Source organism: Epinephelus fuscoguttatus, linkage group LG3 (assembly GCF_011397635.1).
Source record: "Epinephelus fuscoguttatus linkage group LG3, E.fuscoguttatus.final_Chr_v1".
Classification (NCBI taxonomy): Eukaryota; Metazoa; Chordata; class Actinopteri; order Perciformes; family Serranidae; genus Epinephelus; species Epinephelus fuscoguttatus.
In genome coordinates, this window is record NC_064754.1 from 40,646,594 (window position 1) to 40,660,849 (window position 14,256).

Consider the following 14,256-nt stretch of genomic DNA (forward strand, 5'->3'; position numbering starts at 1 on the left):
AACAACTTGTAACAATGGAACAAAGCACAAACAAATGGAACAACAGTGAAGTCCAGGGCTGCATTCAGCCCCGACAAAACATAGCAGAACATTTATTCAAACGTAACCGATGGTGCGTTGAACACACTGTTGTGTTACACAAGCGCACTGCCTTTTAATATGGTAAGGTTTCATTCAGTTCAGTGGGCTTTACTGGCATGTTAAATGTATGTTTACATTTCCAAAGCAAGTATAAAATATGAACAAAAAGTGTGAATACAATGAGTAAAGATACTAGGCATTTATTTATATACGTCACTGCTGATAACACCTCTGACACAGCCACCAAAAGAATGTGTCTCAAAGTCTGTTTCACACCATTTCAAATATACATGTCATTCAGCTGTAGCAAAATGATGCACAACGCGATTTTGACGCGTCAAAGCAAAAGTGACGGTGCTATACCATCCGCCATGCGGCTTACAGTACATCACTTTATTGTTCCTATTGGTAGTGTGACTGCAAACAGAAAAAGCCCTTGAAGGTATGTAGTTCTGGGGGAGCTGTTCAGTGGGTACTTCCTCTTACGGAGTCCCCAGAACTGTTTGGTCCAAAAATGCCAATTGTTTTAGTGAATTAGTTTGTCCTGTCAGGATCTTGTGTGACCTTAAAAATAATCTATAAACAAAAAAATTCCTAACTCAAGGTTCACTCACTTTCAGGCAGCTTTCAGGCGCATCTAATGGCCATTATCAGTGGAAAGAAGTTGCTTAGTTATCATCATTTGTCCTAAGCACTTAAGGAGCTACGCAATTGAGAACAGGGCAAACTTTATCTGCTGATGAAGGCAATGAGATTTGGCTAAAAGCTCCAAGAAATATAGTAAGTAGACATTGATTAGGGATTTTTTTGGTCAATCTTTAATAATGTCAGACAAAATGCTATTACCAGGTGTGAGCTAATTTCATCCCAAGCGGCCAAAACCTCGCTAATTGAAGGTTTAGTCTTATAATAATTGTTAGAAAAATGACAAGACAGATTTCATGCATTGTTCATCCCTTAGTTCTTTACACTAAAATTTCTGAATTACATACAAACACACACATAGGAGCAAACAAACACTCAGGCGACAATTTCACACTCAGTCTTGTGTGTTTTCCATCTGGTTGGCTAAACAGGTGAGCATCGACTGAAACCAAAAACCTAGCTCCTTTCAGAAGATGGAATTTTTTCAATAGTGTGTGTGTTTGTGTGTGAGAGAGAGAGAGAGAGACACCGAGAGTGAGAGAATGACCAACATTTATTTTTAGCACCCAGTGAGTCATGTGATCCCCCCTTCTTCCCACTGATCCCTCCTTCCTTTCCTTCCCTCCTATCTCTGTCTCTCCCCATATCTCCCTCTCTCCCACAATCACATCGTCTCTCTCCTTTTCTCCCCTTCACTTCAATGTGAGGCGAAACAGAGTCACAGTGACATGGGAGGAACACAGGAATAAAGAACATACAAGAGGGAAGGAGGGAAGACAAATCTTTATCTTTCCAAATGAGGGAAGACTACGCGAGGGAGAAAATGCAAAAAGAAAACATGCACTCATAAAAACCTACTGTATGTATATCACTGAGGCAAACTGGCTTACACCTCAGCAACATCATCTCTGTTACCATGACACCTCCACATAACAAAAATAACATCAGTGCACCCCTATTACCACAGAAACTGTCCACTCTGAGGGAGGGTCGGTTACAGATCAGTGGATTGGAACGACATCAAGCCAGGAGCAATGATAATACACAAGTCTATGGAGAAGTGATGGGACTAAACCAACAGGGTACACTTACAATACATTAACAACAAGAATTCAAACAAGAAAAAAGAGGGGGAGGATGAAAAGCATCAGCAACGCTGAATCCAGACACTTATTACAAAATCTCTTGATTCTTCGTTCCTTGTACAGGTAGCACTATTTTTTTTACAAGCCAATCGCCAGAAAGATTCGTTATATTATGTAGGGGATACGCTGAAATTTCATGTTTCAACAACGATGTGGTTAACGTGTGGATAGGTTTAGGCACAAAAACCACTTGGTTATGGTTATGGAAAGAGCATGTTTTGGCTTAAATTACCCAGTTCTGGGGGCACAATCGCAGCAGGGAACGCAGCGACATCTTGGTAAAAAAAAATGAGCATGTTTCCTGGCAGGAAACACAGCTATGTCTTAGTTAAAAACAACTGTTTTTCATGGCACTATCCCTGCTTGAGAAACACTAATGGGTCGCTACAAAACACCCAAATTTGGAGCCTAAAAAGCCACTGGAAACAACAATGACACATTTTCAATGAACATTTTCCTCTGGCGACTGGGCTGTTCTTGAGCCTATCTATCTCCCTATCACTCCCACAATGCAATGCAATATTTACACAGCAATACAAGCTGGCCTTTTTTAAAAATTCAAACCATTTTGCTACAATGGATTCAGACCTACCCAACTGTCAAGAAAAGCTGAAAGGGTCACATGGTCGGCAATGAGACTAGTGCACAGATACACAAACAAATACAATCATGAGCACAAACACACGCACAAACAGACGAGGGATTACAGACACACACACATACACATGCACACAAACTTGCACACATACACACACACATACACACACAGCACATCACAAGCAAATACAAAGTGACAAAAGATAGCAGACAGAGTCATAGTGACAGGACACTGACGCATGCATGTAGGGAGAGGACAAATATTCAACTGCTGTGAGGGATACAGCGTGTGCACACACACACACACATACACACACTTAAATGTTGACTTTCCGTTTTCTTTCTTTCTCTGATTATCCGCCTCTCTCCCTCTGCTTCCTATCCTTTTCTTCCTCTCTCTCTCCACTGCTTCCTCTCATTCACTGGCTCATCTGCTGCTCTTAATGAAACGCTGCATAATCAGGATTGCAGATTGCAGGACTGTGACTGGTCCTATAGGCCACACATGTGTGCATGCAAACCAGGAAAACCAAACACACACACACACACACACACACACACACACACACACACACACACACACACACACACAGTGCCTTGATCTGCCCGCTTTCCAGCCACCAATCCCACCCTAAACCCTTTTCAATTTTATATACTCACACATGCACTTGCACTTGCATGGACAAGCACACACACACAGTGGTGGAGTGGGGTTGGGGGTAGGTCATGATCCTGCCAGAGAGAAGGGAATCAGAGTTGCAATTCTAGGGCTTATCGCGGAAAGAGGGTAAGACCATATCTGACACGCCAGCATGCCCGGTATGTAAACCTCTATACACACAAACACACACACAAAGAGGAAAAAATGTGCGTGTGTGAGAGAGTGTGTGTTCGTGCACACCCTCAGATCCACATGCATATGAGGTGAGATAACCCTTTGCAGTATTTTTGGAAAATCTGTCCCAGCATGCAAGTGGTGAGACACTGATCCGTCTGCCAAGGTGTCTATTACCAACACTGCACTCAGCGAGCGGCAGGGTCAACATGGGCAGAAGGAGGGAAAGAGCGAAGGACCTGTAAAGGGAAGAGAGAGGAGAGCGGAAAGAAAAGAAAAGCAGCGTGAAGGGAGCGAAGGAAAGGCGAGATAAGAAACGAAGCGGCAGAAGAGTGAAGGCAGGGATAGATGGTGAGGTAGTGGAGGGGAAAATATGCAGGAAGGAGGGGGTGGGAAGAAGTACCCGGTGAGAAATATGACAGCGCCTTGTAAATCAAAAAAAAGAGAGAGAGATGACATATTTTTAAAAAAGGGAAAAAGAAAATGCAAAATAGGGAAGAAGAGTAAATGCAAAAGAGCAGAGAACATGGAGAGGGTGGATGTTGAGTAGGAGGGAGCTGCTGGAAAAGAATGAAAGGTGAAATACTGCAAAGAGGGGGAGGGAGTTGCTTGTTAATACTACAACATGCTAAAAAAAACATACATTTGCATTATCACAATGCAACTATAGGTAGTGGCATAACAAGTGCTCAGCAACAGCCAAGGTAATTTGCAGTAAATTGCTACAAATTAAATTTTAGTGCGATGGCTCAGCTCTACAGAAGCTTGTCGTCTTGTGTGGTATGACAGCAGTCATTGGTTGTCAAGGACAAACAAGCTGTGACAAAACACACCATTGGCTGAAGAGAAGGAGAAACAGCAAAAGCGCAACACGCCATTGGTTCGCGATCACGAATATGCTGTTGGCGGCTCCTGGGTCATGTGTGTGTGCGCTGGCACGTGCACGTTGTGTGCCAGTGTGATTCTGTGTGTGTGTGTGTGTGTGTGTGTGTGTTTCCCGAGCCCGAGGCAACCAGGCCAGCGGCTACAATTACAGTGACGGATGTGAAAGAACTGGGTCGGCTTCGCAAGAGATCTGCCCCTGGGACGACAAGACCAGCCAGAGCCCTGAATCAATACAGAACACACGCACATGCACGCATTAGCACACACACACACACACACACACACACACACACACACACAAGGTTGTATGTGACAAACATTTACATAGAGACCAAAGGACAGTTATGAATAACACAAAAAGGAAAGAGAACGTGTACCACGCAGCACAAAAAGTGCAAGCAGGCAAACACAACTACAGCATTTACTTGGTGTATTTGCTTTTTTTTTTTCTTCCGCGCGCACGCAGAAAAGTTAACCAACCAAAATCCAGATGAGTCTCTGTCCCTGTGTGCCTGTCTGTCTCTCACTTACTCACTTCACTTGTTCCCTCATAGAGCCCCAAAGCCTGTTTTGGGGGCAGCAGTGTTCACAGCTCACCCACACATAACTCAGTGACACTTTGGGCCACGTTTTTCTGTTCATGTGTGGTGTGTGTGTTTCTGTGCATGTGTACGTGTGTTTGTGTTTCCCACCTCTGGCAGAAAGCTTCTTGGTGTTGATGATTTTTGCAGCATATTCCTGTCCAGAGGAGATCTTCACACACCTCCTGACCACAGAGAACGCGCCCCTGGAAAGAACACACACAGGAATTTTTTTTCCCCCATCTTCTTATTTTAACAGAGAGTAGTGTACAATAATCACCAATGGGTAAACGTATAAACATAACAGTGCACTCACTGAGTATCATTGTGACTGACGGACTATCATAATTCCAAGTGAGCAGACAAAAAAAAAAAGGCAAAACAAAAAGAATACAAACTTTCACACTTTTCAGCAGATTGCTTTGCCAAAACAATGCATAAATATTCAGTCTTTTGTTTTACATCTTTTTGTGATTTATCTTTGCAAAATGTATGCATCTTTATGAGTGAGAAAGAATTTACAGCTATGCTTATATTTTGCTTCCTTGATTTCGTTACATGTAAATAAGAAATGTATTCCTTCACAAATGTTTAGCCAGGCATTTTTTTGTCTTTATCTTAAGCCTTGTTGGGAAAGATCAATTACCTCCTTTAAATAGAGTATCACAGAGATTATAATTTATGCATTTTTAAAAAAAAAGTTTCAAGTAAAATATATGAGGTGTGATTCATACCAGCCGATGTACAATCTGAAGGAAATACAGAGGCTTAGAAAAGTGGGGCTTAGTGTGAAAAAACAGACTCCAGTGAGCCTAAAAAAGTGAACCAGATACTTCAGATTGATTGATTTGAAAAAAGACTGTTTCAGTCAAGGCTTGGCAGGAAGCAAGCAGAAGGGACATGTTTCCATGGTAACTTAGAACTTAATGCAACCTGCAGGATTTCCTGAATTTAATTTTGCTGATTTAACTGATCGTTTTGCTTCATAAAACTGCCCTCAGATGTCATAGGTGAGTAAAAGCAGGCATGACTGAGCTCATTGATGTTTTTACAGTCACATTTCAACATGAAATTGTACAAAAGCACGGATGCAGTATCTTTGCAGCGCTTGCACAAACACACTCACACCCCCACACCTACAGTACACGCTGTCCTCATCGCTCCACGAGACCATCAGCACCGTCGAACGTGCCTGCCAGCCTTCTATTGTTTAAGCCATGTGTTGTTCTGTGTGTTTCGGGCACATGTATGAAGATCAAAAAACTAGGTCAGCTATATTTGAGGGAGGAGAAGAGCAGAGTGCTGCATCTCTCATCTCTAAATGCAGCCATGGAGACGTCCGCCTCAGTTCTGCAGCCATGCAGGCCGCTTTGCTATTCAACCTCCATCTCTGCCTGTGCACGCCTTTTCTTTCAAACCAAATCTGTTCTCATCCTGTCTAGCTCCAGACAACATCAGAGATATCACAAACAATTAGACACACTTGGATGCAGACACTAGAGAGACAAAGCAGAGAATACTCATTACCTCAAATGAACTCTGTTTTTTCACTTACTGTATTTCTAATGGCTGACAGCTGTGACATGATGTTACTGTACAATGTTATATTATTTGGTTAAATCAGTGTTAGGATAAAAGGAATAACTGAAGAGTTGTGCCCATTTAAATACTGCTGAGCATATAGCATGATGTGTACCATAAACATGTTATCTAACATCCTCTGGAGTGAGCAGCTTGCCACTAAAGCTTACCTCTACTTTATAGAGGATTTGGTAAAGGAACTGAACATAGCATAGCATGTTATATAAGAATTTTACTAGACTACCCTGCATGGTTGGGTATCAGCACTGTGAAGTGCAAATGCTAACTGTGTCTGTTACCTGAGTCTGTACAGTCCTACATGGCAGAATGTAAAGTAGCTGCACAGTGTTCTTTTGTATTTGACAGTAAGAAAAAGCAAGCTCCATGAAACAAGGTTCAAGTTTAGCCGCAAAACCATCTATGATGAAGACATTTCTGTGTTTCTTCCAGGTTCTCAGACTAATATGGTTCAAAAATTACATGTTAAAAACTGTACATGACAAGCTTGGACCATCTGATAATATAACATCTGTGTAACAGTATCAAAATGCTTCACAAAGATGAAAACATATTTGCGTAGGGATGGAAAGAGTCCAAAGGTTCAAAGGTCACATAAACTCACAAACTGATGTGAGATAAAATACCATGAATATCACAACATTGGTTTTAAAAATTTGATACAGTTCAAATGCTGTTTTTTCATTATTATGCCAGTGTTTTGCATGTCTGAACTAAGCAGCAACCTTCAGAGCTGAAAACTGTAGTACTTCTTATGGCCACTTGAGGCTGGCTCCAAAAGTGAGTCAATCTCCACACCCCCATGTTAAAGTGCCCAACTTTACAGCAGAAATATACGTTTACAGTTTGATACAAAAAATGGTTTAGCTTGCCAGAGTATTGGCGTAGCTGTAGTTGTCGCAATTTTAGTGTGTTTTCAGTTAATGGAAGTTAACTGTAACATTTTAGTTGCCTTAAAAAGTCTTGTTCAGTGTCTCATTGTACTAAAAGACACTCACACACAGAGTCGAATATTCCGTTTTTCTGCTAAGTAAATTTTGTTTTAATGATTTTAACCTTGTTCTTCACCATTGCTATGGTTAGCTCTACCCTCTTGTCCAAATATGGTCACTTTTGGCTCCAAAAGATGGCGATGGCGATGGCCAAAGTGCCAAACTCGAGGCTTCAAAATGGGAGTGCAACCAAACGGTAATGTAACGGTGGCGGTGTCAAATATTTTATACAGTCTATGGTCTCAATCACGTAAATAACAGCTCATCATTTTGCAAACCATGCTGCTATGTTTTAGAATATTTCTTGAATTTCACTGGAAATCACTGTAATTCCAGTTCATTTCTGTACCGTACAATACTAACATCTATTAGCAAATTCCTAAAATTCTATTGATTTAGTATTATATTTATGTGTCAGTTCATTAGTGGGTAACACAGTGCTAGCTTTTTAAATCGATCTCTAATGAAACCGCAAAACTATAAGATAATGTAACACTATCGGAAACAAGTGCAGTTTTGATCTTCACTGTATGAAATATACATTCAAAAACACAACTGAATAGCGTGCATTTGAAACTAAGCAAACACACTGGCATGGTCTTTTAACGGCTGAATCTCTGAGTGACAATTTCCCGAATATACTACAGGCTACTTATTTTATTTAGTTAACTACCCTTTACAACATTATGCACAGCACTGTGTAAATATTTGCTGAAACAATCATGCCCAGATAACTGTAACAATAACGATATCAGCTTATCTGGTCGACAACAGTGTGGCAGTCTATTTTCATGTTATCACTACCTGCTACTCTACTGTATGTCAGTGTGGAGGAAAATGCTGCTGCTCTCAGTAAAGGGATCAGGTGAGTTAAAAGGTACTATAAAAGCAATATGGCTGCATTATTAATGACAGATGGTGTAAAGATGAGCACAGCATCGGATCCTAAACGGACTGAGGCTGTGGAGGAGATTGCTTCTACCTCACTAGAAACACAGGCTTCCCGTCAGGAAGGGTGATGACAGACCAGCTCCTCCAGTTAGAATGCTAATTGGGAGACACTGGGTAACTGGGAGGACATTTCTCTCTATCCTCCTCTGTCTGCTTTGGCTGCAGACATCGGGGACTGTGTGTACACTGACCGCGGGGAGCTGGGCAGATTGCAGGTCATGACCACACAGGTACAAATACACGTCCTCGAGCGCGCGCGCACACACGCAGGTACGTGGATCTCTCTGTCTCCCTCTCTCCGGGGTGAGGAATTCCCTGCCTGTGTCTGATAATTGACCGCAGCTCGGTGCTTGGCTGGGGAATGTGTCATCGCCAACTACATGGTCTGCTGTCGCATTATTGAGTGTGTATTTCTGTCACGCGGGAGGAGGAGAAGGAGGAGGAGGAGGATTTGGGGAGATGGAGGTAGAGAGGGAGGGGGGTGCGTTACCAAATCTCACCATTTCACACACCCCGATGCATTTCACCCCGGTTCAGTTTACAACATGGGAGCTCCTCGCCCTCCCGTGGCACCCCAAAGGTCGAAATGCAACATCAGTGGCTGCACGGGATGGAGGCACATGACGACACGCTCGGCTCGACATCTTCTTTCGTAAGCACTAAACGTAAGCAGGGCTTCAAATGAGGGATTAAAACAAACAGGATGCCACTGCGCACGCCTGCATGATAGCCTGCATGATAGTGTATTTAGCCCCCTCCTGCATCACAGGTTTCACGGTTACACTATCAGCAGCGCGCGCACGCACACACACACAAAAACGCACAGACACACAGAGCCCGGAATCCGCGTCCCTAAGCCAAGCGGCCTATTACATAACAGGCTGACATTTCGTACAGAGATGATGCCAGATGATAAAAACATGCTTCCTTACTTCCCCAGCTCCTCGAACAGCTGATATTCGTCGGTGAATCTCGTGCAGATCGTTAACGCCATCCTGACGGAGGTGCCAAGGGGTGTGCGGAGACGCGGATAAAGTGTACTCACAAACAGTATCCACCACACTCAGTCGTCAACACCGCCCGGTTTTGTCCTGGACCTGCAAGCCAAGATGAGGGGATTCATGCACAGCTCAAGCGCATCGGCGGGGAGCTCTGGTGGGATGATTTCTGCGGCAAATACGCTGCCTGCGCGTGTGCTTCAGTCTGGACGGGAGAGCTTCCGGCGTTGTCGTGGGCTGTTTCTTTGTTTTCTTCACATGCAGCGGCTTGTCACAGCTCGTAGACGCAGCATTTTGTGTGCATTCCGGTATCTCTGGTGCGTGTCTGTCCGGCGCTGTGAGGGTCGTCTCTCTGCGCGCATCAGACGCCGCACTACCGCACCTACCCCCGGCTGTGCGTTCAGTCCCGCCCCTTTGCCTGCATCCTCACACAGGCCAATAACAAACAAACAAATAATAATAATAATAATAATAATAATAATTGCATTATTGTAAATATTGAGCGGAGACACCCCGAGGTGAACAGGGTAAAAACGAATAGATATAATTAAACTTCCTCAGTTGATTACTTATATTAAGACAATTATTTTTTGTATTTCAAGTTTTCTGAAATTGTATGTTTCAATATGCAAATGAAGCATAATGTAATCAAACATTGTTGATTTGCATACATACTTAGAAAAAATATCTTAACATTGGGTCAAGTCTGGTTCAAAATTCTTGTTCCACGTTGCTGACACTTTGTAGAGTCAAAGAATTTTACAGGTGGAATTTGTGGTACATTTTTTATCACTCCATTAATCAGAAAATACTGTCAACAGCCATTAATAAATCCATGTTCTAGGACTGGGTCATATATCACTGAGACTATGACTCAGTCCCTCTTTAAAAACCTTCAGAACATAGATAGGAACAAAACTGGAAAGTCTGGTGTATGTTGGTGCTACTGAGGTTGAGATTTTTTGCTCAGTGAGTGTGAGAAAAATCTCATTTTGGGAAAACAGCCTTTAAGGATATGTTAAACTCCACACATTTTTAGAACAAAAATAGGACACTAGGGTAAACATTGTAACAAACATCTAACAAATATGTTACATCTAACATATCGCCATGAAATGTTCCCAACTGCAAACTTCCATTAAGACAATTAGTTTTTGCATGAAACTGAAATTTTATGTTTAAATATACAAATTCTGCATTATCCAATTAAATATCCTATTTTCCATACATTTCCAGAACACTCAAATGTGTATTTTGGACATTTTCTTTCCACTGATCTGAAAGAAGACATATTATTTAAGCAGAATAGCACAAAATCTCAAAATTGGCCGGTGCATTAAAAAAAATGTGTTCACCTGGGGTGTTTCACTGTAACAATAGTACATAGGTAGATTAGCGTTTTTAATGTACCTATAAATGTAGCTATCGTTCTTGAGAGAAAATGACTCATTCATTTAAAATGAACTTTACCAGGAGCAAACAGAGAACACTCTATGCTCTGTGGATAAAAAAAGTTGATTATTCACAGATAAAACACAGTGGTGGAGGAAGTATTCTCACCTTTCAGCTGAGTAAAAATACACCACACGATAATGATATTCTGTAACAAGTAAAAGTACTGCGTCAAAATTTTACATATATAAAAGCACACAAGTATTAACATTAAAATATACTTAAAGTACCAAAAGTAAAAATAGGCATTATGCAGAGTAGTCCATCTCAAAATAATACTATCATATAATCACTTTAATGTTGTAGCTGGTAAAGGTGGAACAAATTCAAATTACTCTACATACTAATAGGTGGCTTAACCAAAAATGATATATCATAACCTGCTTGCATATTTAGATTACTGATACAAAATGTAAAAAAAAACTAAGTAACTAGTTCCTAAAGTTATAAATAAATGTACTGCAGTAAAAAAGTACAATATTTACCTCTGAGATGATGTGGAGTAGAAGTATAAAGCAGCAGAAAATGGAAATACTCAAATAAAGTACAAGTACCTCAAAATTGCAGTTACATAGGCAACAGTACTTGAGTAAATGTATTTAGTTACATTCCAACACTGCTAAAACAGATGTGACAAACTGTGTGTTACCCCATTTTTCTCAGAATTGTAGTGGTTGATTTGTTGTGTGAGAATTTTTCCTATCATGTGAAAGTAAAGTTGGTACGATAGAGAAGCCTTGGTAAGGTGCATGGATGGAGAAAATATGTAAAACTTTAACTTCACTCTTGTTGTGCTGTAGCTGTGAACAATATTTTTCCTCATATTCCTTTAAAGAGCCTCTCTACCTGCATGATGTCCTCTGTGGCTCTGGAGAGACCTTTGTCAAGACTGAAGAAATAACCGAGATGACGTCATCCGGGTTATTCCAGCTAGGGCTGAAAACAGAAAACAGATTGCATTACAAACTGGGGTTTGGGGTTGAGCTGAAACTAACAAATATTTTCATTATTGATAGGTCTGCAGATTATTTCGATTAAGCTATTAATCATTTAGTCTATAAATTGTCAAATAAATGAATAAATAAAAGATTATCACAATTTCTCACAACCCAAGTTGTATGGAATCAAATAAGTGTTGGTGTGTTCACAAATAATTTTCTCACAGTTAAGTTTCTGAATGTGTAATAAAGTTTTGCAGCTGTAGAAATATTTTGTGCATGCGTGACAGTTTTGTGCACGCACATGTAATTTGCACATGTGCATTGCTTGTGCAAAACATGCTGAGCAATGAGCTTGGGACATGCTTGACAGCTGAATGACCAGGCAACATATTCTGAATAAAATGTGGAGAATATTCACATTTAGTCATAGTAACGAGTTAGAGATTGATTCTGCGCTCATCTGATTGTTGTTGATGTTGCATGTTGATGTTGATCTGATGTTTTGTGGGACATGTTTATTTAATTATATATATGACTTGCAACAGAAAATATGAGAGGATCAGAAAGTTAGAATACAAGAGAAGGTAGAGGGTCATCTCGACCTGTACACACCGGAGCTTATGAGCATGAGTAACTGGGCTCGTTAGAGAAAGAAATTCAGAGAGTCTTTGTATAATAAGGTGCCTGGCACAAACCGTCCAGAGAAGAAGAGGTGGAGTTTGTACAAAAGATGATGATTTCAGATTCTTTATTAGTTGCTCCTGGGACCAGCTCGGTTTACATTTTCTCTTTGATAATCTATGGTAAATCTATTTCGTATCAAACTCTGAAAACTGTTGTTCTCACAGCCCACTCCTACACAAGGCGGTGCATTTAAATATGGCTTCCTACTCACTGATCCCTCTACACCACTGCTGCCACACACCGCTGCCACTGCTGCTGGCAAAGCTGTACCTCCATCACCGCAACCTCCACCTTTCTAAGTCGGAGTCTGAACATAGCTCAAAGGTCAGAATGGTATTAATGTCTTGCTTGGGCCCACTCTTGTATATCCAGGGGGTGTTCTGCATTGCACTCCCTGTTTTGGCATAAGATGCTGCTTGTCTAATCTAGGGTGCACCCCAAGGACGGAGCCCTCAGCACCAAACACAGCTGTATTTCCATTTCAATTCAATTCAATTCAATTCAATTCAATTCAATTCAATTCAATTCAATTCAATTCAAAACACTTTATTTGTCCCCGAGGGGAAATTAAAAGGCACATAGAGTAGCACAACAACACATACAGACAATTTGACAAGACAACATAGACAAGAAAAAGGATGCTACATGATATGCATTAAAGTGCTGGAAGTGCTTAAGTCCATGAAAAGTACTACAAGTTAATATAAAGCACATATAAAGTGCATGGTGGAGGTGGGAGGGCAATGGTGCGGATACTGAATCAGTGGAGTTGGAAATTTGTTTGCAATAAATGGTTAAATCTATGATGAGAGTGTTCCTAACTGAATTATTTCTGAGTGCACAAAACTTTTTCCACACATGCACAAAATATTTCTACAGCTGCAAAGCTTTACTGGCACATTAACAAACTAAACTTGTGTGACAATTATCTGACAACATCGTTTGAGAAGCTCAAAATTACCCTTATTCTATTCCATTAAGTTGACACAATATAAATGTCTTAAGGTTACTGGCCAGCAGCCACATGCCAACAATGAAAGACACAGAAAACACTTAATAGCCTATGTGTAATGGAAAAGCTGTAGGCTTAACCAGTTAATTTTTGGCTTCTTTTTTTTTTTCTTAATGAAAAATGACAATGAATCGTTTATCAAAATTGTTGATTTGCTGTTGATTAACTGCCTGATTCAGCCCTAGTGTGGTGTTTAAAAGACATGCACAACATATTCACCAGGCAGGTTGTGTCTTACCAAAGACTTTGCAGCTTGAAGTCAGGAATCTGCTGCTTAGAGTGAGAACAGTCCCCTAACTTTACAGGAGTGCAACATTACATTGTTGGGGGACCCTTCAGTTCTTTTCTTTTTTTTAGGGAATATCAAGCTGTCATATAATTTATAAATCATTGTTTTGCTGTTGCAGCATCATCCTATTGAGAATATTATCTGCAGGGGTTTGAAGGTTGATACAAATTCAACAAGGAGTCCATGTGACTTGTGGTACGGTCAAAGTTTACTGACTTACCGGCTGTGTTTATTGGTGCAATTTAAAAGTCTGATTGCAGTCCTATACACAGCCTCATACAATTAGATTTATATATCTGTGTGAGAATAAACTCAGGGTTAGGCCCTGTGGGGAGATAGTGAGGTCATTACACCAGCTGCACCTGTTGCTGCATCCCTGTAATGTTGACTACAGTCCCATGGGGAAGTGAAATACGGTCGATTTAGGACACACTCCAAGCAGGGTGTGTATTGATAGAACATTAATTTCTTAGGTATTTATTTGTTATAAAACAATATTTAACATAGTATATGTAAAAATTCTTACAGTATAAGACTTCATTTGACATTTGAAAGATCAAGTAAAGTGT

General features: G+C 40.8%; 1 protein-coding gene across 12 annotated transcripts in view; it reads right to left on the reverse strand.

Annotated features, from left to right (window-relative positions):
• The window catches only part of camk2d2 (calcium/calmodulin-dependent protein kinase (CaM kinase) II delta 2), a 52,378-nt gene extending 42,669 nt beyond the window's left edge, over positions 1–9,709 (reverse strand). For all 12 annotated transcript variants that reach the window (XM_049572703.1, XM_049572700.1, XM_049572696.1 and 9 more), the window contains exons 1-2: positions 9,244–9,709; positions 4,881–4,975 (exon numbers count right to left, since the gene is read on the reverse strand). In XM_049572703.1, the coding sequence (XP_049428660.1) occupies positions 4,881–4,975; positions 9,244–9,305 (157 nt within the window). In that variant the 5' untranslated portion in view covers positions 9,306–9,709. The remainder of the gene's footprint in view (positions 1–4,880; positions 4,976–9,243) is intronic.
• Positions 9,710–14,256: the final 4,547 nt, after the last annotated feature.